Genomic DNA, 23,347 nt, shown 5'->3' on the forward strand with positions numbered 1-23,347 from the left:
AGAGCTTTGTAGAGAAATCACTAACTGCCTTCCAATAGACATCCAAGGCTGAAATGTTCCTATGTAGTATACCATGAAAATCTAAAGGGAGGCAGGAACGTCTAAACATGAAGTATACTTTGTAAAATTTAAATAAAAATGACAATAATTCAGTGATATTAGAAAAGATAATACAATATTAAACATTCTGCTGCCGATTCCAAGACCCATTAAATACCGCAACAGTTTGGATTCATAAATGCTTTACCTGCAGGTGTGGTCATCGCTGACACTTGCAATGTCATTTCCTTCACAAGAACAGAAAACCACATCATTGATGTAACCAGAGTGACCATCTATGACCTTTTAAAAACAAAAAAGTATACAAAAGAATGTTTTAAAATAGTATGTAACTGTACAATGCGGCTACTAAAAACCTGCTTTATATACTCTTGGAGGCTCATTTAGGAAAAGGAGCTGGTTTACTTTCCTGAGGCTACATACATATAAAGAATTTCTTTTACTAGAAACAATCTTCACAGTGCAGACAAGCACTGTACAAACAGCACCCATTCGATGGAAAAGGCAACACAACTGAGCAGCACCCCGCTGTGCTCTCCTCTATTGCCATGCACAGCGGTAGTTCATTGATATGTGTTGCTGGCTACACTGTTCTGTATAAAGTGGGGTATGGCAGGGATATAGGGATACGGTAACAGGAACTAATGGGGGTTTTTAAAGGACTACCCCCCCCCCCCCATCCTGCCACAGGGGCATGTGGGGTGTCAGTTGTGCTGCAATTTTGTTGACCGCAGTTTTGAAAAGGTAGCAGTAGTGGCAAAATTGTCTGTCCTAGGCCTATACTTGGGTCCAGCAGTTTTTCGTGAATAAAAATAAGTACCATAGTTTATGTTCAGATTCCTTTATACTCAAGTATATATAACATGCTTCAAAGGATATAATATTGAAAAAGTATACACCAAATACCATGCGGTATATTTATAAATGTTTTCACACAAGATTCAAAAGAAAATAAATGTTTGTTCAATTGAATTCAGATCTGTGAATCTCGGGTGTAAGTTAATTGAATTTTTTTTAATACAATCCAAGATTTTTAAGGGAGAGAGTGGCTGTCTGTAAAATATACTGTCTGAGCCTTACCTGGCACTTATTCTGGTCATGAAAGTCAGACGTGAATACTCTTAATGTTTTATCTCCAGCAGCTGTGCAAAATCTAGATTGAAAAGACACAAACCTATTACACTACAACTTATACCAGGCTTCTTTTTAGAAAGAAACAAGGTTTTTTTGGCAGTTCACCGCAGAATGTACTTCAGCCACAGTTACGTTAAGTTGTCTCATTCTCAAGTCTGGACAGGGAGTTTTTTTTCTTGCATTGGCTATTTTAGTGATCTTATATAACAAACAAGTAAGTTAATTTATCTACAATCTGGAACTAAAAAGTTTATTACATTCATCCTATTAGCAGCTGGGTTTCCTCTATTGATCTGCAAATTAACCCATTGGTCCCTGGATAAACAATGTCAGGTGAATACACATGTGCTGGAGAAGAAATGCACAAGGAATGGAGCTAGACAGGCTGAAGATGAGGAGCCATACCTGTGATCCCTGACCAGTGGACTCCACACAGACAAAGCGAAAAGCCTGCCGTCAATCATACTGTACCTAAACTATTCCGTTTTTTTACACATTAAAGTATTTACCAAAATTAAACAGGAAAAGACATTAATGTAAATACTGCTTTTAAGTGAATGTAAATTCCCACAATAGATTCCAGGGAGTTGGGGTTCCTTGGTAGCTCAAAAAGAAAGTTTTGACAATTGACATGTATGCACCAGACATGTTATGACTTACTACAGACACTTTACTGTTGGGGAACTTCAGGCATGACAATGTACCAATGCAAGATTGGATTCCAAGGCATGATAACAATTGCCAAAAAAAACTTCATCTGCAGTGCCTTTTTTATTTTTTAATCTTAGCCAGTGAGATAATCATTATTATTTACAGTAACATTGGACAGAGCCACTGTTCACTATTTCTAAACAGGTAAGTTAGCCTGTCAAAGTATTGAAGCCAGGGAAAGCCAAACAACCAGCATTTTTAGAAGAAGCTGAGGCAGGGTACCTTCGTATGTTTTGCAAGTATAGGCTGTGGATTAGACAAAGATAGAGCATTACTACACTACATTATGACGATATGGTAGAATTAGAAGGGGAAGTACATTTTTAAGGATAGAAAACTATTAAAGATTTTTTTTTTTAATATTTTAAAATGTACCTTAAAACTGGCGGTAAAGCATCACATCTTGTTTCTGGACTCCAGGCTATAGCATCCACTCTTGATTCATGGTGAAATGTTTTAAGTACCTTAAACTCTATGCCATTTACAGATGTATCTTCTTCCTTTATTACAAATGATACACATTTTTATGTTAAAAAGAGTTACATACAAATATTCTTGCAATATAATACACATGGTCTTGCTGCAGAAAACAAAACAAACAACTATTTGCCATTGTTTTTTAATGACAAATTCAGAATTTTATCTTATGATGATAAACTAGAGGGAATATAAAAGGCAAAGGTGAACTCAAGACAAATCTGTACTTTTTACAGTGGCAATCAAGACTGAAAGTTAGGTTAAATCTCATATGAAAGGCAGATTTTTATTCAGCAGACTCCATGCGGTCTAGCTACCACCTTTATAATATGATCCATAAAATGTGCGTTCCTCGAGGAGAACAAACTAGCTTCAATGGGCAATTATGACGTCTTACAAAACACTGCAGATCTTATTGGCTAAAAACACAACCTTAGATTGGTGGCTGCGCTTTTTACCCAGTTTCTGTACAGCTGCTTGAACTGCAGCACCACAGACAGATCATCTCCACAGCTTTTGCAGCTTTCTACATCACACGAGGAAGATTGTGCAGTTAGCTGTAGGATTCCAATGTACATTCTGGAATACAAGATGAAGCTAAATGTGCAAGGAAGGCTCAGAAAATAAAAGCAATGGCATCTCAGATGAAACGGTGAGTTTATCTTTTATTTAAACTTTAATATTGAAAAACTGAGTTTACAGCCATGAAATGTTTGTATAGACACTTAAGACTTAAATATCTAATAAAATAAATATTAAAGGAATTAATTTTTTTTTCCCCCCACCAGTTTGTTTTGGTGAGCACAATTCTTTGCATATCAGTATTAGGTTATTGGACAGCATTTATAACAGGGAGTCTCTGTCTTTTCATGTGCTTTCTAATTCAGGATGTAGGAGGAGGTAAACGAGTACTAGCAGTATTGTGACAGTTTGAGTTCTGAATTATTAGAAAATAGAGGTTGCAGATGGAGACAAAGAAATGTAATGATTACTGAAGGATATTTCAATGAAGTACATCACTAGTCATGTTATGTCCTGATATAAAACACTTTATTCAGTTTGTTCTAAAAACGAATCCCCAAGTCATATTTCTTTTCTATATTTCACAATGGTTTCTATGTAACTGAAGAAGCAATTGGTTTCTTTGTAGCGTTTGAATTTGTGATGACTTAATGACAGATATATACCTTCTGTTTATATAGCCAGTGCAATACCTTACAGTGTTTTAATTAGGACATTAGGAGACCCTGTTTTTTTTGAATTGCTGCAAAAACAAATAACTTTAAACTAGTTCTCTGCTACCCGATGCAGACAGTAGTTCATGCTTTGATGCTTGGTTTAATCCAACCTTTCTCAACTGTACATTATCATGGTGGTCAGTTGGAAAAATGCCTTGCATCGCTGATCATTGGGAAAATATCAAATGTGGCACAAATAATACTAGAGGGAGGGGAAAAAAAGGATAAAATAGGAATTTTAGCAAGAAAATTCATAGATTGTGTAGTGAATATTTCCTGTAACATGTTAATAGTCCCTGAACACCTCATGTTGCATATCTGCAGTGGCTGATGGCTTTCTGTAACAATACACTCACTATTTTGTGTGGCCTTTTTGTTAGGTCAAAGTAAGTCAAAGTGAACAAAGTAGTACATAAACATATGTACTGGTTCTTAGAAAAAAAGAAAAAATTGACAAATAGTAATTAAAGTTATTAATATTAAAATAGCATTACAAATTATTTATATCTGCTGATTAGCCAATATGGATAATTTTGGTAAAAAATTAACGTGTCATGCATTGTCCCTAGATGGAGGTTTTATATATAGTTTTCCTACTAGCCCAAAATAATGCCACCTTTATAAAAACACAATCCTCTTCCCCTTCAATTCCATAGTAAAGTGGTACCAGTAGAAGTTATTATGCATATTTAGGTCATATGCTGTACAAGGGGAGAGAAAAAAGAATTATGTTGCCTACAGACATTTTATCAGTCTCTGATTTATCTTACTTTGTTTACTTAGTAATTAGAAGTTTAACTCTACGAATATTAGGACAGTGCAGAACATTTCTGGTTTGCACAGACTACAGAATGAAACTAATGGAGTTCAAACATTTCAGGTAGCTCTGTTCCTAGAAGTAATCATATAGCTAATCCATAGGAGCAGAGGGGAAAATGTTTTATTTCAATTCTGCTTTTAAAGCATGAATAGGCCAGAGACCACTCAGAACTTGATACTTGGAGAGCACTACCTTTTATCAGGGCAGGTGCCATTGCAATAAAGAAATCTATTATCATTTTTACACAGTATTTATATAGGGCCATCATATTACGCAGCGCTGTACAAAGTCCATACTCGTGTCACTAACTGTCCCTCAAAGGAGCTCACAATCTAATGTCCCTACTATAGTCATATGTCATTATTGTAGTCTAAGGTCAATTTAGGGGGAAGACAACCTAACTGCATGTTTTTGGGATGTGGGAGGAAACCCATGCAGACACGGGGAGAACCTGCAAACTCCTTGCAGATAGTATCCTGGCTGGGATTCGAACCTAGGACCTAGCACTGCAAAGGCCATCGTGCTGCCCAAACCAAACACAAATGAAACCCCACATTGGGTTTCCATCACAGGAAATAAAAGAAAAATCATATAAATATAAACCCGCCTTGTGCAAACAAAGCAATACAACCAGGACAAAATTTTCCTCTTCTACCCCCCCAAACACACTACAGAGAACTCCATGAATTTCAATCCAGCAGCACAGGGTAAAGCTGCAAATTCACCACTAGATGTCCATCAAGTCCAAATTGTATAAAAGAACAAAAAAATTGCTGAGTGTCACATACACATATATATATATATATATATATATATATATATATATATATATATATATATATATCTATCTCATAAGGCACATCTGGCATAGAGTTAAGAGAACGGTTCCAGAATATTTCTTTAAAAGCGTCTGCTGGAGGTAAAAACTCATATTTACCATACTCATATATGGTAAAAAGTGTACCATATCAGGATGACCAAATAAAACTTGTCTGCCTAAAACTCATATCAGCAAAAATGGATGAAACACATTCTTCATCTTGGAGCAAATTGTGCCTCCAGCTGTCACATTCTCTTACAGCACTGTTACCTACTCCAGGGATGAAGGATGAAAAGAGTCATAGATCACCAAATGTAAAGTGGAGAATGCCAAAGGATCAGAGGTGCCTTTTCATTTTAGAAGGTGGGGAACAGTGGAACAAAATACATTTTCTACTTTCACAAAGCAAATGGATCACGTTATAATATTTGAACATTTTTCTGCTCTAAATTTTTTAACTGATAGTGATAGTAATAGAGCACCACCTCATATATGACATTTATATATAATTTTTATCTTCATAATTACAGTCTGACCAAAATAGAACATACAGTTAGGTCCATAAATATTTGGACAGAGACAACTGGAGTTAATTTGAGAGGAGGGGGTGCTTGTATGTGGAAGATTTTGACACATGCGGTCAAAGGAGCTCCCCATGCAGGTGAAACAAGCCATCCTTAAACTGCAAAAACAGAAAAAACCCATCTGAGAAATTGCTACAATATTAGGAGTGGCAAAATCTACAGTATGGTACATCATGAGAAAGAAAAGCACTGGTGAACTCAGCAACGCCAAAAGACCTGGACTTCGACCGACGACAACAGTGGTGGATGATCGCAGAATCACTTCCATGGTGAAGAGAAACCCCTTCACAACAGCCAACCAAGTGAACAACACTCTCCAGGAAGTAGGTGTATCGATATCCAAGTCTACCATAAAGAGATGACTGCATGAAAGTAAATACAGAGGGAGCACTGCAAGGTGCAAGCCAATCATAAGCCTCAAGAATAGAAAGGCTAGATTGGACTTTGCTCAAAAACATCTAAAAAAACCAGCACAGTTCTGGACAAACATTCTTTGGACAGATGAAACCAAGATCAACCTTTACCAGAATGATGTCAAGAAAAAAGTATGGTGAAGGCGTGGAACAGCCCATGATCCAGCTGATGATGTGACACAGGACAGAAGCAGCCGAATGAATTCTGAGGTGTTCAGAGACATACTGTCTGCTTAAATCCAGCTAAATGCAATTAAAGTGATTGGGAGGCATTTCATAATACAGATGGACAATGACCCAAAGCAACCCAGGAGTTTATTAAAGCAAAGAAGTGGAATATTCTTGAATGGCCAAGTCAGTCTCCTGATCTGAACCCAAATGAGCATGCATTTCACTTGTTGAAGACTAAACTTAGGACAGCAACTGAAAGCCGCTGCAGTAAAGGCCTGGCACAGCATTAAAAAGGAGGAAACCCAGCATCTGGTGATGTCCATGAGTTCAAGGCTACAGGCTGTCATTGCCAGCAAAGGGTTTTAAACCAAGTATTAGAAATGAACATTTTATTTTCAGCTTTTTAGTTTCTCCAATTATATTGGTGCCCCTGAAATGAAGTGATTGTTTAAAAAAAAAAGGTTTAATTCCTCACATTTTTATGCAATCTTTTTGTTAAACCCACTGAATTAAAGTTGAAAATCTGCAGTTCAACTTCATCTGAGTTGTTTCTTTCAAAATAAATTGTGGTAATGTAAAGAACCAAAATAAAAAAAAAAAGTTGTCTCTGTTCAAATATTTATGGACCTAATTAACTGTATGTCAACTGAACCCACTTGGATGTTGCTTTAAAAAATTATTTGGAAGCTCGGAAAACTCTTGCTCTACTTGGCTCTGGGGCTTGAACATAACTTGGCTACACAAAGTCCTATATTAGTTACATGTCTGGAAATAATAAAGCCAATATTAATATTTTTTATGAACTCCCAAGAGGTTTCACTAGCACATACAATGCTTGTCCTATTGAAGATAACCAGAAGGTTTTGTCCCCTTTCATTTTAATACCAATACGTTCTGGAACATTTCAGGCAATGTTCTTTTGGCTTAATGCATGTTTAATAACTCTTATCTTGTGAAAATCTCCCATTTGTACTCGCAAAGGGCTCATGCTCAGCCTGAACTTCAAGAAGACCCACCCACTTACCAAATCATCTACATTTAGGAGGCGAGTAGTGCACCTAAAAAAAAAAAAAAAAAAAATAGAATCATACTTACCTCACATTCGTATCTTCAACAATGACAGCCAGGCAAGGATGGCATCACCATCTTTTTGGGAGGATTGTGAAATCTCTGCTGTGGAATGCAAAGCAGCTCTTGCAATGGTTTAGAGTTCTGGCATGAATCTTCCCTAATGGTTGGTAATCCCCAGCAATGAAAAAGACCAGAATAAGCCAAGTATAATTTTGTAATATCTTTTTGGTGCATTAAAAGCTACCAAGAGTATGCGAGTTAGGAAGGCAGAAACTCAGTTCTAATGTTTTAATGTTACAGGCACCACAAAGTCTGGACCACAAATGTTATGCAGAGATGTTATCTTAAAAGACCTATAATCCCTGTGTAGTAGCCAAGATAAGATACAGAGAAAGTTTGACAGTTTTAACAGAAATAAATGTACAGATAAATGTCACACAAAGGTAACATTCCAGTGTTCAACCCAGAAATCTTTTTAGACCAGGTGGGAAGAAGTTGTAGGCGGGTGGTGGCCCCTGTATTGTGACCAAACTCTTTAGTAACCATCCAAAAAGAGCCATGTGGTTACTAAATTGTGCTGGGTGGTGCGCCTAGCTAAAAGGTGTTGAGGACAACACTTCATTCTGATATTAAGCATATTTAAACAGGCAAACAGTGAAACTTCATTCAAAGGCCTTTTCAATAGATTATTCAACAAAATCGATATATAAAATAAATTTATAATATAAAATCGATGTATATAATGATGTACTGGGGAGATTACATCCTTGGCCCCAAAAGCTCCTTTCTTTAGCTGGGATTACTTCTGGTAGGAAAGTTAAATAATCTCCTACCAGTCTTTAATTTGTAGTGTGAAATTTCCTACATTCTCAATTTTTAACGTTAAAGGGTTTTGGGTTTCCTTTCAAAAATGGTTTCAAATAGCTTTAAAGTAGTGCTTTGACCGGGCCAGTTCATGACACCTAATTGACACTTGAAGCAATTTCCAAGGATATGTTAGTGTTCTTAAGACCAGTATTGTGCTAAAAGATCCATTTGCACCTAAGCTTAAGACAGAATTCAGAAAATTCACATTAAGCACCATCTGATTTAATGAACTCAATGTCTGCAAGCTATCAGGGTGATGAAACAGTAAAAGGATCCCAAACTACAGCATCTCCATCACCATGCTTTAGAGTTGGTTGGGTATGACTCCTAAAATACCATCTTCAGTTTACACTAAATATGTCTACGATTATATTTGACAAACAACTATATCTTTAAATCATTTGCCCATACAACAAGGGATGGTCTTTACCAATCTGTCCTATGGCAAAGTGTAGTGTTGTTCTAATTTTCCTATTGGCAGTAAATGTTTTTTCCTTGCACATTCTCTATGCATCTTTAATTGTTGCAGTCTCTGATATATAAATATACTTATTTCTATATTCCAAATCCAGTACCCCCTTCACTGGACCTGAACATTTGCTATTTTATAAGGAACATGTAGAAATAATAATTGTGCCTAAAGAGTATCTTGTCAAAAAAACATTTTACCTGAAAATTGCCCTTAAAATGGACTACAACACTTACATCTACACATTTGAAAGCCAAAATCTAGACAGTAAATTAAGAATAAAAATGATCCAAAATCTAATTCTAGTTTTATCAAGGGGATGGGTACACAGAATATTACTTCCCTAATCAATGGTCCCTAAGAGCTGACAACCAGTTGTCTTTGCCACTCTTCTTGTCACTGCACTATTTGACAATGTCATTGTATTCTGTTTAGAACCATTGGACACTTCAGGACTGAATTTATCAATTTAGAATGGGACTTTCTGACATGTGACCATACCTAGGCACTCTTGTTCTGTATTTGAGAAGCTGGATGTCTGCAGTGAGAGATCATCAAACAGTCCGTGCCTTTGACTTCTAGTCTCAAAAGATTTAGAGTGAATGTTAGTGATTCCACTGCTGTACTGCTTAATGCCCTTGCTGGAAGGAAGCTGCACTTGAGAATATGCAATGCAATGGATCTTCTTGCTATTCTCTGCATTTTTGAGAAGGAGGAGAATGAACCTTTACAGTTCAGCTCCTTCCTAAGAAAGAGATATGTTTTGAAGCCTGATCAAAATACACTGACAATTTTTTGGCAAAACATCCTATCACACAATATGACAAATTACTCACCTGAAATCTACAAGAAGCAATAGCTATGTAATTATTTCCACCATAAGCAATTAGAGAGCCTGGACTTCCAGAGTCAAAGGGATTAAACTCCACCACATATACAAAGTCTTCACAGTCCACTGTGTAGGTGGCATTTCTGGATGTATCTTGTTTCATCATCCTCTGGGATTTTGTTTTCTGTTTTTACCTAAAGTGAACATGTAAAGTAACAACAGCTGCAATTAGTTACCATGAAAACAATGTGATTATTCTCCATCATTAACAACATGCCCTTTGCTTTGCTAAAATCCTACTGGTTAAAATTGTTTTTACAATTTTTGCATCCCCCTTCACCATTCTGATGCTGTCTCTAACTAATCAAATCTATGCAGTTCTATTACTTCTATGTTCAGATATACAAGTGAATGAAATGAAAAAATGTACCATATGGGTGAGATATCAGTCATCAGGTCCTCAAGGTGTTATGTTGCATTATTTTAATTTTTACTTTAAGCACACAGACAAATGCAATGTGCACTGTCAGTATTCAGAAAGTAATCCGGACCCCTATCAGTACAAATTAATATCAGCTAGTTTAGTTCCAATTGATGGCCCATAAAAAGGCTTCTCATCACCAAAGTATCACACAAGAATCATCTCATGATGGGCAAAAAGCAAAGCAAATGTTTAACATCCTAATGGCTTTGTTAGAGACTTCTTTCTAAGCTTCTGAATGTTCCAGTGAGCACAGCTGGGTCCATAATCCTGAACTAGAAAGAACATCACTTCACTCTAAAATAATCAGCCAAGGGTCACTTGCGGAGAGTGCGAGAAAGACCTGGAATTAGCAGGTAGAGTTGTTTCCAAAAAAAGAATAAGTAATGCACTGAACCAACATGGCCTCTATGCATGCTCACTGTGCAAGACTCCACTCCTAAAGAAAAAGCATGTTGGAGCCTATTTAAAGTTTGCTGCACAATATTTGGACAAGCTGCTGAATTACTGAGAGAATATAGTCTGGTCAAATGAGCCCAAATATAAACTCTTGAGATGTTATTCCACACACCATGATTGGAGGAGAACTGGCCCTGCACATCACCCAAATAACACCATACCAACAGTGAGGTTTGGAGGTGGTGTCATGGTGTGGGGCTGTTTTTCAGCATATGGTACGGGCAGACTTCATATAATTGAAGAACAATGAATGAAGAAATGTACCGGGACATTCTTGATATTAATCCGCTGCCATCTACCAGGATGGACATTTCAGCAAGACAATAATCCCAAACACACAGCTAAGGAAACGCTCAAATGGTTTCAGGGAAAGAAAATAAATGGCGCAGTCAATTACCCAACCTAAATCCAATTAAAAATCTATGAGAAGAGCAGAAGATCACAGTTCATAGAAGAATAATATTTATGCTGCTGTACAGTTATGACATTATACATTATTTTTTTTTTTAAAGTTTATTATTAAATGTATTAACTATTAGACATGTGTTGGTGAGTTTAGTTTAAGAATTATAGGTCTACAACAGGGGTCTGCAACCTGCGGCTCTGGAGTCGCATGCGGCTCTTCAGCCTCCTTGCTGTGGCTCCCTTCGGCTGCTGCGGGGAGATCTCTGATGGGGGATCCCCTTCCTCCCAAGACACTGCGGAGGAGGGGGATTCCCTATCCGGTGTTCTAATGAAAAAAATCTACCAGTGAAATAAATCTACCACGGGGCGTGTACAAATGGGTGTGTACAATGACATCCCCCTCCTTTGAACCCCAATTCCTCTGGAATGGGGAGATGTACAAAACCAAAAATGTAGGTGCAAGTGGGGGACACCTGTGACTAACACCCCCTAATGTTTAATTGTTAGGCTATCATCAGAACATAAAGAACTCTGCCCATCAAAAAAATCTACCATTACACATTGCTGGAGGCACCTGAACCCCAATTTCTCTGGAACAGGAAGGGGGTACAGGTGAACAAAATTAGAGGTGCAAGTGGGGGACACCTGTGGCTAACACCTCCTAAAAACTCCACCCATCAAAAAACCCCTACCCTGTTACACATTGTTGGAGGCTTCTAGCACCTAAACCCCAATTTATCTAAAAATTTGAGGTGCAAGTACGGGACACCTGTGGCTAACACCTAAAAATTCATAAAAACTCTGCCTATCAAAAAAATCTACCCTGTTACACATTGCTGGAAGCATCTAGCATCTGAACCCCAATTTCTCTGGAACGCGGGGGAGGCGGTACAGGTGACCAAAATAGAGGTGCAAGTGGGGGACACCTGTGACTAACACCCCCTAAAATTTCATCGCTAAGGCATCGTCAGAACATAAAGAACTCTGCCCATCAAAAAAATCTACCCTGTTACGTTAGAAGCCTCCAGCTTGTAATGTACCAGGATGATACGTTAGAAGCTGGAGGCTTCTGGGGGCATAGTTCAGTGTTTAATTTATTTCAAAGTAGGCCTACACATGCACACTTGTTGTAACAGGTAAAATTAAAAAAATATTAAAACTTTTAAAAGTTTATAAACTGTGTTATGTTTTGCGGCTCCAGACTATTTTTCTTTAGTGGAAGAGGAGGCAAAATGGCTCTTTTGATAGTAAAGGTTGCTGACCCCTGGTCTACAATGTAAAATAAATTCCCATGCAAAAAATTTTATGGAAATACGGCCAGAATCAGACCGCTAGGGGAGGTTAAAATAATGTACCTGTTCCAACTTACATACAAATTCAACTTAAGAACAAACCTAGAGTCCCTATCTCGTATGTCCCCCGGGGACTACCTGTATGCACTCTTTTTACATATGAACGTGTGACCGGATTAATGTAATGATCTGGTAGGTGCATGGGGATGCTGTAAAATCCACACAGCCCAGGAATATCCTGATCTATAATACTTGTTCTTGTTTACTGAATCAAACTATTGCAGCCAGGGGATCAGCATGATAGTGAAGGAATTGTAAGCGCACCTTTCATTAAAACACAAGGTTTGTTACACTCTCTCCTAGAATCACTTACACATACCAGGAAAATTCACCTAAATGCTGTGTACCCGGTTACCCTGTCTCCTGCACCCCTATGTGTGTGACAAGTAGATTCCCATAGCAAAGCTTACAATGGACTGGAGGCTGCTCTGCAATACATGGGGAGGGCAGGGATGTCACACCTAGGGCCACTGTACATAGAATTCTATTTGTTACTGATTTGTGTACATAGAGCCAGCAATGCCTCCTCCATGCACCTCTCATGACAGGTACTCTTAGGGATGAATTCACCATTACTGTGCACAGCTGCCATCCCATATTCTGTAACATGAGGGACATATTAGTCCGGCCAGTCCTCACCCGTGCCGGTCACTCGCTCTACATACCGCTCCCGCCAGCAGATTCGTAGCTCACTTCTCTGTCACGCCTCTAGAAGAATTCTACATCCGGGTATAAGGTCAAGACTGCCGATTGGCTAGAGAGCAGATCACGTGTCCAGCATTTAAATTGTTCAAAACATACAGGAGAGTGGAGGCGCAGCCGTTGTGTGTGCAGAGTGACATCCAGCTGGAGGAGAAGCGGTGAGTCCCGGGGGGTGCCCGCTGTGTACGGCTCTATGCAGGCTGGCAGCACAAGTCACGTGTCCTTCCTCCCAGCCATGGGGTGCATTCCCTTTAAATGTCTACATTTCAGCACGGTCACAATGCTAATTACCTTGCTGGTACTGGGAGTTCTTTTTATAATTATTCATAAATTTATTCTAAAATAACAAGGGAGATCTATAAATTATCAGAACATGCAGGATGAAGACTAAAATGTGTTGGCTGCTTATAAAAGCTGTGAGTTCAGCAGATCATTGCTTTTTATCATACACCTGTATACAAAATACAGAATAGAGATGTTAGGAATATTTACCCCCAATGAGTCCCCATCTTTTATGTGGTTTTATACTTTAATATTTTAAATCAAGTACTTATGGTAATACTACTAATAAGTAATATTATACTCTAAACATCAGTGCAATAGTTATACAATCAAATTAATAATAAAGTAACAATGGGAGGATAGACAAGGAATTATAGGTATGATCTTATGTGGGGGAATAACAAAAAAGTGTAATGGGGGGAAAAAGTTCTCTCATTGGTTAGGACAGTTTGTAATCTCATCTTCCATCCAATGCCTAGTGTACTGAGTGGGTGAGGACTACCTTCCCCTTTCCCCCAAAAAATAGGTTCAGGTGTGGAATTGGCCGAATATGTATTTGTAATGGCTTCTCTGCTGCAGGAGGTGACATTTGCGTTCTTTTGGCAGCTGGACATCGGTAAGTATATAATTAGATATATGACGCCACCCTGGTAAAAAAAGAGGTGTTGGTTTTATCATTGTTACTGCTCACTCACAAGCCTGTATCGTGTCACTCCGCGCCTGTCTACACCTACTTCTGCCCGCTTCTATGTTGCTGGAACCCTCCTATTGTGATCTGCAGTGTCTGGGAGGGGAGTGTGGTGAGATACAAATGATGAAGGATCTGGTTGTGGCAAAGTAATAAAAGGTTTGGTTAACTTGGAGTCATGCTAATCACATAACTGGATTGCATAATTGGTTAGACATTTGCACAGGTGCTTTTGGATGTACTTTAATTACTCCTTTTCCCTCCACAGGTGTGGTTTTTTTTTTTTTTTTTTTTGATGGAGGGGATAGGCATAACAAAGTCGAAGAACTTCAGCTCAGCAGACATGACATGGTGTTTGAAAAAAATGTTCTTTATGAACACCGTAATAAGCAGGATATAACTACTTCATTCACCTACATGCATTTTAGGTTACAATAGCATACCATCCTCAGTGCAGTGAATTTAAAGTGATACTTTGGTTCTGTTACTAGTAAAGCACCTTTTCCCAAAATTGTTATTAGCACATTGAAAGATTGCCACCTTTTTGTAAAAAGAGATCTACCCTCCTATTGTGTGTTACTTCCCCCACCTCCTAGATTGTAAGCTTTTCTGTGCAGGGTCCTCTCCTCCTGTGTCAACATCTGTATTCGTCTGTCACTTGCAACCCCTAATCAATGTGCAGTGCTGAGTAATATGTTGGCGCTATATAAATCCTGTTTAATAATAATAATAGAAAGGTGGTTACATAAGTTTGTTTTTCTGTTATCTATGTTTGCTCATCTGAGCTCTGTATCTCTTTCTAGGTTTCAATGGCTAATCATCAGAAGAGTGTGTTGAATTTGATCAAATGCTTCAGACAGCAATGGTCCCTCCTGTGTGAAAGTGAGAGAACCACCATATGCAGTGCAGATGACATGCTGCTGATGTTGCAGTTAGCAGTGGCTGAAGTGAACAAAAAGGTAAGCGCAAAGCATGAGGCTGAACAAGAAGAATGTAATAATGTGTGGTGTAGCCATTCATGACTATATGGGTAAGCTTGCTGCTTCATTTGGACCTTTTATTGAATCCCATTGAACCTCATTTCAGAAAGTTCCCCAAACCAAGTAGTTTTCTGCACTGTTTTTTTCTGCAAGACTACTTATGAAACTTCATTATTTACGCTGCAGGTGTGCATGGTAAACTTATGATGTTGCTAGCTTTTCACTTACATTCACCTAATTAAGGTTACGTACACATGTGCAACAATAGGCTTTGGAAAGGATCTTCCAACAAACTACTGCATGATGCATGACTGAGTGCTGTACATACAGCACCGTTTTGCTCTATGGAGAGGGGAGAACAACGGAGCAGCACCCGCCTGCACTCTCTCCCCCTTCACTTGCATTACGATCGTTCGTGGATCCACCAGGACAGACGTTCAGACTATGAACGACGAGCATTGTACACACGCAAGATTCTTGTCCGATACCAGCCCTGAGTAGATTATTGGATGAGAACCATTGCATGAGTGTACCTAGCCTAAGTGCCTATCTCAAGTAGTTTTTGTTAATGTAATACATGTACTTTTTTTTTTTTTTTTTTTTTGCACAAGCAAAATTGTGCTATACCTTATGTGTTTGTTGGAAATTAAAGACGTTTGGCAATAAAATGTAGTATCCCATACTCAAACATAACTGATATACAGGCTGATACTGTTACATGTGCATTGTCAGACATTCCTGATTTATTACCTCTATTACATTGCACAGTGCTGCCAGTGTTCAAGCGCCATGCATATTGTATGTTGGAGTTGTTAGGACAGGTTACAGCCTTAAAAATTGTATCATTTGTTCATATGTTCCCTGCTGTGCAGCATGGTAAAGCTCTGTCTATCGGAAAAAAAGTCTTTGGAGTTCTTGGTGGTGGTCTGTTTCTTTATGTAACTCTTAATGTAATGTTATGTAACTTCTTTAAGTTTTGTGTTTTATTAACATTCCTTTCCTCCATTTGATTTAGAATGGGAAAGAATTTACAGCTTCCCTCAGTGACGTGCTGCTTATGTGGAAACACTTGACTAAAGATAAGCTTGGCCTTATTTGTGATGACACAGAAGCCCCTGAGAACTATGACAATGTTCTGAAAACATATGACCTTTTTCTGAAGAATAGCAATACACTGGATCTTATTGATTTACATAGAAAACTGAGCTGTGCTACCGAAACAAGCAACCTTTCTTCCGTAAGTAAAGAAAGCAAGGTTCTTCATATCTGCCTTGATGAAGTTTGCAATTCTGTGGGTGGCGGTGGGGGAGTGGGTCCCCCCCCCTTCCTCCTCCCCCATTTGGTGGTGGTAAGCATTGTGATACCCTGTAATATTGTCAGTCTGCCAGCTCAATAATTCCATAACATTTGATTTTTCATTTTTATGTTGGGAGGGGGGGGATCTCTTAAACCATTGTATTGCCCTCTTCAGGAGCATTTGGGAGCCCAGTTGTGCATATTGGCCACAATGTAATGCAGTTCTAGAAAGTGACAAGTTGCCTTTAGCCTTGCTATTGCTTTTAGAAGAAAGATGCCACGGCCCCATTGCATGCAAATGTAATAACTAAAGTGCAGTTTGCCACTGCTCAGCATGCAGCAGTTTGCTATGTGTTTGGAAGCGGCCAAATATACGGTTTTCCACTGCAGGTATGAAAGGGTCCTAAGGCTGTACAAACCACCTTTTTGTGTCTCAGTTTAATGCATGTTACGAGAACATGATCCAATGCACACTATATGTTGTGATGTTCTGGCTATCATCCTAGGCATATACAATATATAAGTAAATGCACCATCCCTTCAGTGCTGCCCAGTGCACAAACAGATGTGTTTTTGTAGAACTTAAATGCAGATCCGATGCTCTACCTTTTGTTTCAATCTTATTTTTTATGTGTGGCCTGTGTTTTTCTTAAATGAGAATACTTCTTCTACTAGGAACAATTACTGGAATTTCTCTCTGGATGCCAGCTGGAAGACAATGACTGCAGGATAACATCCCCTTTAACACCCTGTAAGAATAATATGGATTTAAGAAAGGTAATTGTTTAAAACCTATCCATCTTTTGTTTCTGGAAATACTTTTAAATGACGGAAGATTTATTTCTATATTTTTACAGAGGAAAGATGTTGTACAAAGGATCTTTTGTTCGTACCTAACTCTCCTAGTGAATTCTAAAAATGACATTGCTCTAGCCCAAGTCTTAAATTGCCCAGACAGAGACCTGGGGAGAGAAGCCTTTACAGACCTCAAACGTGCTGCAAGGAACAAGCAAATGTCCCTGTTCTTGGTAGGTTGTTTCAAATGGTATGTCTATGATAGAGTTGGTAAGATTACAAATCCTGCTTGATGGTGAGAGTGCTATAGAAAATATGTAAGTATTTCAGCTTGGTCAATTCTCTGCCAGCAAACTGATGAGGTCATCATGTGCATGGAACAAGCCTGATTGGCTCAAAGTTTTCACTCTGCCTGGGTTCTCTTGTGTAGGAGTTACAGCAAAATGTTACTCCTTTTTATGGCTTTAATTATGATATTTTTGTCCTCACACAGTGACACTTTTTTTTTTTTTTTTTACTAGGTTGCAACTTCATTTATAAGGACACTGGAGCTTGGTGGAAAGGGTTATGCTCCATCTGAAACTGATCCTTTAAGAAAACATTTCAAAGGCCTTTCTCTGTTTGTTCATTTTATTGACAAACTTAATGAAATTCTTGGGGAAGCTCATGATGAAAGGTAAATATATGGTACTTTTTTTTTTTTTTTTCTTCTCAGCCTGCAAAGTCTGAGATCATCAGATCAGCATTTACAAAGCTTTTTAGATAGTTGTTAAGACTTTAGTTCTCGTTTATATGATCTTGTGCTTGTATAATTCAGTGTGTACAACCAGATTTTACAGGTATTTAGTATCCAGCGTCTTTGTTGAACAGTTGGGCAGAGTGGTTTGTCAGTAGCCAGTCTTTTCCATTATTGACCATGCAACGTGTCTGTCATGTCATCTTGGTATAGGGAAACTTTTGTTGCCTAATGTCAGAAGCTCCAAAAATGAGAGTAATACTCTTATTAATCTCCGTTTCCCAGCTGAGTTTAGAGAAGGACTTTTCTTGAGCAGTGCAATGTGGTGCAAACAGTACATTTGGCTTCTTTTTTTGCCGTCAGATTTTTTTTATTACACAGTATTTATATAGCACCGACATATTGCGCAGCGCTGTACAAAGTCAATAGTAATGTGACTAGCTGTCCCTAAAAGGGGCTCACAATCTAATTTCCCTACCATAGTCATATGACAATAACAGTCTAAGATCATTTATGAGGGGCAGCCAATTAACCTAACTGCATGTTTTTTTGGAGGAAACCCACGCAAACACAGGGAGAAGCTACAAACTCCATGCAGATAGTGTCCTGGCCGAGATTAGAACCTGGCACCTAGCGCTGCAAAGGCCAGAGTGCTAACCACTGAGCTAAAGATAATCATGTGTTTCTGTATTAAAAGTCAGTCTTTAGATGGCAGTCATAAAAATTTTCAGACCATCTGTTTGTTCTAGTTTTATAAATCGTATTAACAGTTGTCCAGACCAGTAGAAAATGTGACATTCTTTCCGGTTTTTGGAATTGTAATTATGTATCTGTTTTACATCTTAACAGGCTTTTGGAATTTGTCCATATTCCTATTTTCTCACTAGAGTGCTTTAGTCTTTTTCCAGTAAAGAGTTTGTTTTCAGAGAATATGCACTCCGAGATGTTAAATCATCCAATGGTTTTGTATGTTGTGATTTATGTATTCATAAAAATATTGTCTTGGCTATGAAGAACATAAGCTCTAAACTTACCATGGCCCTTAATTATTATATTTATTTTGTTCCTTTTGTGATAATTTCCTGTAACTTTTGTAATTCTGGGTATGTGGTTCCATACCATGTGCCAGAAAATTTGTTTCTTTGTATTGCTAAATCTATATTCACTCCAAATAGGAAGCTGAATGAAGAGACTCGGCATGTTTCTATTCTCCCTATCTATATCTCTTATGTAGCACTTGATATGATGTGACAGTGTGCTGGATGTTTTATTTATTTATTCATTTCTTTACTTTCTTCAATAGTCACTAGCTTCCCAGTGATGAGGATTACCAGGAACTGGCAGGGACAATAAAATGTGCTGATCATTTATTTCTCAGTTCCCACACTGTATAACAATGAAGCATTAAGTTATGTCTTGCCTGTGTTTTTCAGAATTGCAGCAGAGCGGCTCTTGTCAGCAATAAAGATGCATCTTATAAAAGGAAGAGGCAGCGGGGATCCGTTTAGTGAAGCTGTAATGGAGGTTGCACAGGATCTGGACCTTAGGATTAAAAATCTAATTAATTTATCAAGTGAAGTAAAGAATGAGAGCTCTACAGGAATAAGTCCTGCACGGGTAAACTTGTTTTAACCTCTTTTATTCTTGCATTTAGGTGCTGCTAATTTCCTATAGCCTCATGATATGTTTAATGTTTTTTTGATGACAACATTAGAAAATCTTTTGCCATTTTGTGTTTAAATGGCCGCTTGTAGTCTCTTTTGGGGGCCTTTTTTAACTGCTGGGAGAGAGCATTGTTGTATAGTTTAGGAGGTGTCTAAACAAGAACCTCAGTGGCAGGGTATTCTATAGTTAGCTATCCTATTTTGTGATAAAAATCTATGATATTTTAGTGCTTAGGTGGCAAGGAAACAAATCTCCGGATAACAGGAAAGGCCTAAATGTATATGTAATTCAAAGTGGCAAAGATACAGCTCTAAATGACCAAAGTGTGTGTATTAATATAAATAAATTATATATAAATTCTCCCATAGATCTTGTCACAATAATATACAATTAGAAATCTTAAACAGATGTATGTAGACTGCCATTGATTACATTTATGAATATCTGTCCCTTTTAAGCTGCAACCCTATTTTGCTATTGTGCTAAATAGTGATGGAAAGTTTTTATGTTTGCAGCCTAGAATTCATGCAATCAACCGTGGCACGGCTTTATGTGGTAGAGAAACAATAAAAACATTGCTCATACTTTTGGATGAAGAAGCTGCTAATCCACCCAGCAAAAACAAAGCTGAATTATTATATGCTGATGAAGACTCCACCCTTTTTGGATCCGTTTCTATTCTATCTCTTTTTAGGTATGTAGAGCTCAATATATACTTTACAATAAGGCCAGTGATGAACAAATCAAACCTGTTTTGTACTTGTAGTAATGTTGTAGTAATTTACTACTTGTTGTACTGTTTTGTAAGTTGTAGTAATTTAGTGCAGTGTTGTTTAAAGCAGAACTACAGATTTGTACAAGGAATCTTACTGTTACGTTGATGTAGTAATGTGTGTGTGTGTGTGTGTGTTTTGCTTCACATTTGCTGACAGGGTTACAGTAGGGGAAAATGGAAAAATACTTGTACTACTCTAGGGAGACATTGTATATTTTTTGTAGCACATAATCATTGGGGAAAGGACTCCTGTGACATTTGCTGGAATCTGGTGGATCTTGGAGTGGCTGTGTTGACATGTGATGCCCTTGTAGTTTAGAGCTGTTAAAATACATTTGAGTAATATTAATCACACAAAAGGTAAACCATATATTTTGCATGCACCATATATATTTAGATTATGCTTTTTTGGGAAGTTATTCTTGCATGACTAACATTTCGTTATTTGTTTTTAGAGGAGAGTCCTAAGTCCATGTAGTGGGGCTGTAACTGCATTTCAAGGATTAAATGTATGTTTAGGCTCTGCATTTTTTTGCTTACTTTAGTCGCCATCCTTCTCTGTGCAGCCAGTCCCCTGTAGCCTATTCACTAGGGCCCTTCATATGGTGGTAATAGGTACTGTAGTCCTCTCCTACAGTAGAGGATTAGTAGTCCTCAATTGTATGTGGGCCTTCAGTGTCCTAACTTACAACTCCTGAGCAGCAAACAGGAGGCTCCTGCCAGCCTTTAAAAGCAGAAAGGATAAGATAGTCCTTCTTCTGTCCCCCATTTCCTTTGCAAACGTTCCTGATAATATGCAACCAATCCCAATAATATAATAATTTTTTATATAAAGCTATAGATAATTAAAACTTTAAATCTTTGAATTTCAGGTTTCATTGAAATAGACCTTTTTGTAGTGGATAGCTGAATGTTATGTCAGGTAGTCCCACTGTGTTAAGCTGAAAAATAGGGAACAGGAGATTTATGAAATAAATGGGTGGTTAAAGGAGAACGGCAGGAGGAAGAAATGGGGTATGTGTGATGTCCCAGATTTTCCTTAGCCAGCAACCATTTTTCAGGATGTTCATGTGTTGTGGAAACCCAGGGAGTTCACTGTAAAAAAAGCTTTAAACATGATGATTTTTCTGAAATCTGTTTGATTTGTTTCACCTTATACTTTTGTGTTAAAGGACCCCTGAACAGTATAGTGGATCTTCCCCGAAATCTCTTGACCAACGTGTCCAAAAGTGCATTAACAAAGACAAACCTAAGGTAATAAGCCAGCTGTGCAAAACATGCTTGTATGCAGACCTTTGTGTGCTTTCACACCTGAAAATGTTTGCAATAAATAACTGTGTGTGCCTAACTTATTTATATGTTTTTAGTTAGGAGAAAGTAAGGAGCATTTGGGTCAGGTTATTTGTTGCCTGTGTCCTCCATGATATTTCCCATCTTTCAGTGTTCAGTAGTTATCAGTCAACATATGAATTTGATATGTTGGAAGCAAAAAAAATGCAGCAACTTTTGGTAGGAGTGATGAACAGTTGCCTAGGTCAGAGCATCTTCAATACAGCAGATTCTGTGGCCTGATCCAGTGTAGTTGGTACTGACCAAAAGAGGGACAATCGCTGATGATGGTCTTGGTTACCCAAGGTGTATTAACTCGCATAGGTGAGATGTTGGCCCATTTGGTCTGATTCCTTGGAAAAAGCTACTGTAGCACAAATTCCTGATTAACTTATTAGTGACCCTAAAAGAGAAGCATCCAAACACCATCATAGCTGGTTGCATGTGTGGCTATGTGTACAGTAGCTGCAGATCTGTCTATCCTTTAGCGGGGGACATGGCTCATACAATAGGCACAAAATCAACTGGGGAATAATAGAAAATGTTGCTTGGTCTGATGAAACTGTTACTTAATAAAGTTGAAAGGCTAGATTTTTTTTTTTTTTTTGTGTGCCCAATTTTTCCTGGAGAAGAGATGGCAGCAGAATACACTATATCAAGAAGATTGGTAAGCAGAGGCATTGCGAAATAAAGGATCTGCTGCTATCACCTTGTTACCAGAGGACACCTTTAGAGGTTTTGTTTTAATGGTTCAGAGATTTTTTTTGTGACACAGGTGGAAGACTTCACATGTTTGGTCAGATTGGGTTTCATGTTAATGTAATTTGGTAGAACAGTTTTTTGGTTTTATAACCCCTTTATTTTAATTTTATTGATATTTATTTTAAAATAAATTATTTAATTATGATTTTTTGCCTTCTCTCAGCTGAAGCAGAACTTGATTAAATCTCAGTTTTCCTGCACTTACAAAGAGACCTCCACAAGTCAGCTCAAGCCATGTGATTTCCCTAGTATGAGCCAAGTTCCAACTTGCATCCATCCAGCACCAAAAATTGTTCCAGTACTATGCTTTGATGAAGAACCAATAGGTAGGTAATAGAGAGTATTGCTCCCACACACCTACATACATTGTGATGTAACCATATTCCAAAAGGACAAATGTCTATGATGGGTATTTTATTTTAGTGCACAATTTATGCTCTTTTTTTTATTTAATCTGAAATTGCTGACCTCACTTGGTTGCCCAAAATTACCCTGCTGATATTCTTCTAGAACAGTTAACAAAATAAATGTTTGGTTGGCAAAGGTCATTATCTTCACTTCAGGAAATTTTCTGTGTTTTCAACCTAGAGGTTATCATAATTTTTTTTTTTACCAAAAGGAAGACAAATTAAACATACCATGGTTTCCTGTGGACAATGAAGCAACCCCCCCCCCACCCTCTTCACAGCACTCTTCTGACACTACTTCTTTGTTACTTTTTCATAATGTATTGTGTAAGGTGGTCACATACTCCCTATAACACGAGGTATTGGTTGCTTTGTGGCAGCATAATAGGAAATGGCAGGTGATGACTATGAAGAGGCGTATAACTGGGTTGGGGTATGGGGGCATGGAAGTAGTTGGCTTTAAAGAAACTCTTCTCCTTTTCTGGGTGTTGGGGCTTTTTAAAAAATATTTTGTTTTTAAAGTAATGGTGTACAATTCCTACTGCTGAGGTTGCACAAATTGTTTTTTC

The 23,347-nt window shown here is 38.0% G+C and overlaps 2 protein-coding genes across 7 annotated transcripts in view; one reads left to right on the forward strand and one right to left on the reverse strand.

Moving 5' to 3' along the window:
* NUP37 (nucleoporin 37) overlaps positions 1–13,091 on the reverse strand; it is an 18,170-nt gene extending 5,079 nt beyond the window's left edge. The window contains exons 1-5 of one of the 3 annotated variants that reach the window (XM_072401139.1): positions 13,027–13,091; positions 9,672–9,858; positions 2,281–2,405; positions 1,141–1,213; positions 248–342 (exon numbers count right to left, since the gene is read on the reverse strand). In XM_072401139.1, coding sequence (XP_072257240.1) covers positions 248–342; positions 1,141–1,213; positions 2,281–2,405; positions 9,672–9,830 — 452 coding nt within the window. In that variant the 5' untranslated portion in view covers positions 9,831–9,858; positions 13,027–13,091. Of the gene's footprint in view, positions 1–247; positions 343–1,140; positions 1,214–2,280; positions 2,406–9,671; positions 9,859–12,931 lie in introns of all 3 variants that reach the window. The other 2 variants (XM_072401138.1, XM_072401140.1) reach the window with 2 other exon arrangements.
* The window catches only part of PARPBP (PARP1 binding protein), a 35,741-nt gene that overhangs the window by 11,903 nt on the left and 491 nt on the right, over positions 1–23,347 (forward strand). The window contains exons 1-10 of one of the 4 annotated variants that reach the window (XM_072401135.1): positions 2,868–3,034; positions 14,837–14,992; positions 16,029–16,250; positions 16,985–17,086; positions 17,167–17,337; positions 17,626–17,780; positions 19,274–19,457; positions 20,021–20,199; positions 21,453–21,534; positions 22,535–22,697. In XM_072401135.1, coding sequence (XP_072257236.1) covers positions 2,984–3,034; positions 14,837–14,992; positions 16,029–16,250; positions 16,985–17,086; positions 17,167–17,337; positions 17,626–17,780; positions 19,274–19,457; positions 20,021–20,199; positions 21,453–21,534; positions 22,535–22,697 — 1,465 coding nt within the window. In that variant the 5' untranslated portion in view covers positions 2,868–2,983. Of the gene's footprint in view, positions 1–2,867; positions 3,035–13,086; positions 13,222–13,881; positions 13,962–14,836; positions 14,993–16,028; positions 16,251–16,984; positions 17,087–17,166; positions 17,338–17,625; positions 17,781–19,273; positions 19,458–20,020; positions 20,200–21,452; positions 21,535–22,534; positions 22,698–23,347 lie in introns of those variants that run through there. The other 3 variants (XM_072401136.1, XM_072401137.1, XM_072401134.1) reach the window with 3 other exon arrangements.

This window comes from Pyxicephalus adspersus, chromosome 2, assembly GCF_032062135.1.
Source record: "Pyxicephalus adspersus chromosome 2, UCB_Pads_2.0, whole genome shotgun sequence".
In the NCBI taxonomy this organism is placed as follows: Eukaryota; Metazoa; Chordata; class Amphibia; order Anura; family Pyxicephalidae; genus Pyxicephalus; species Pyxicephalus adspersus.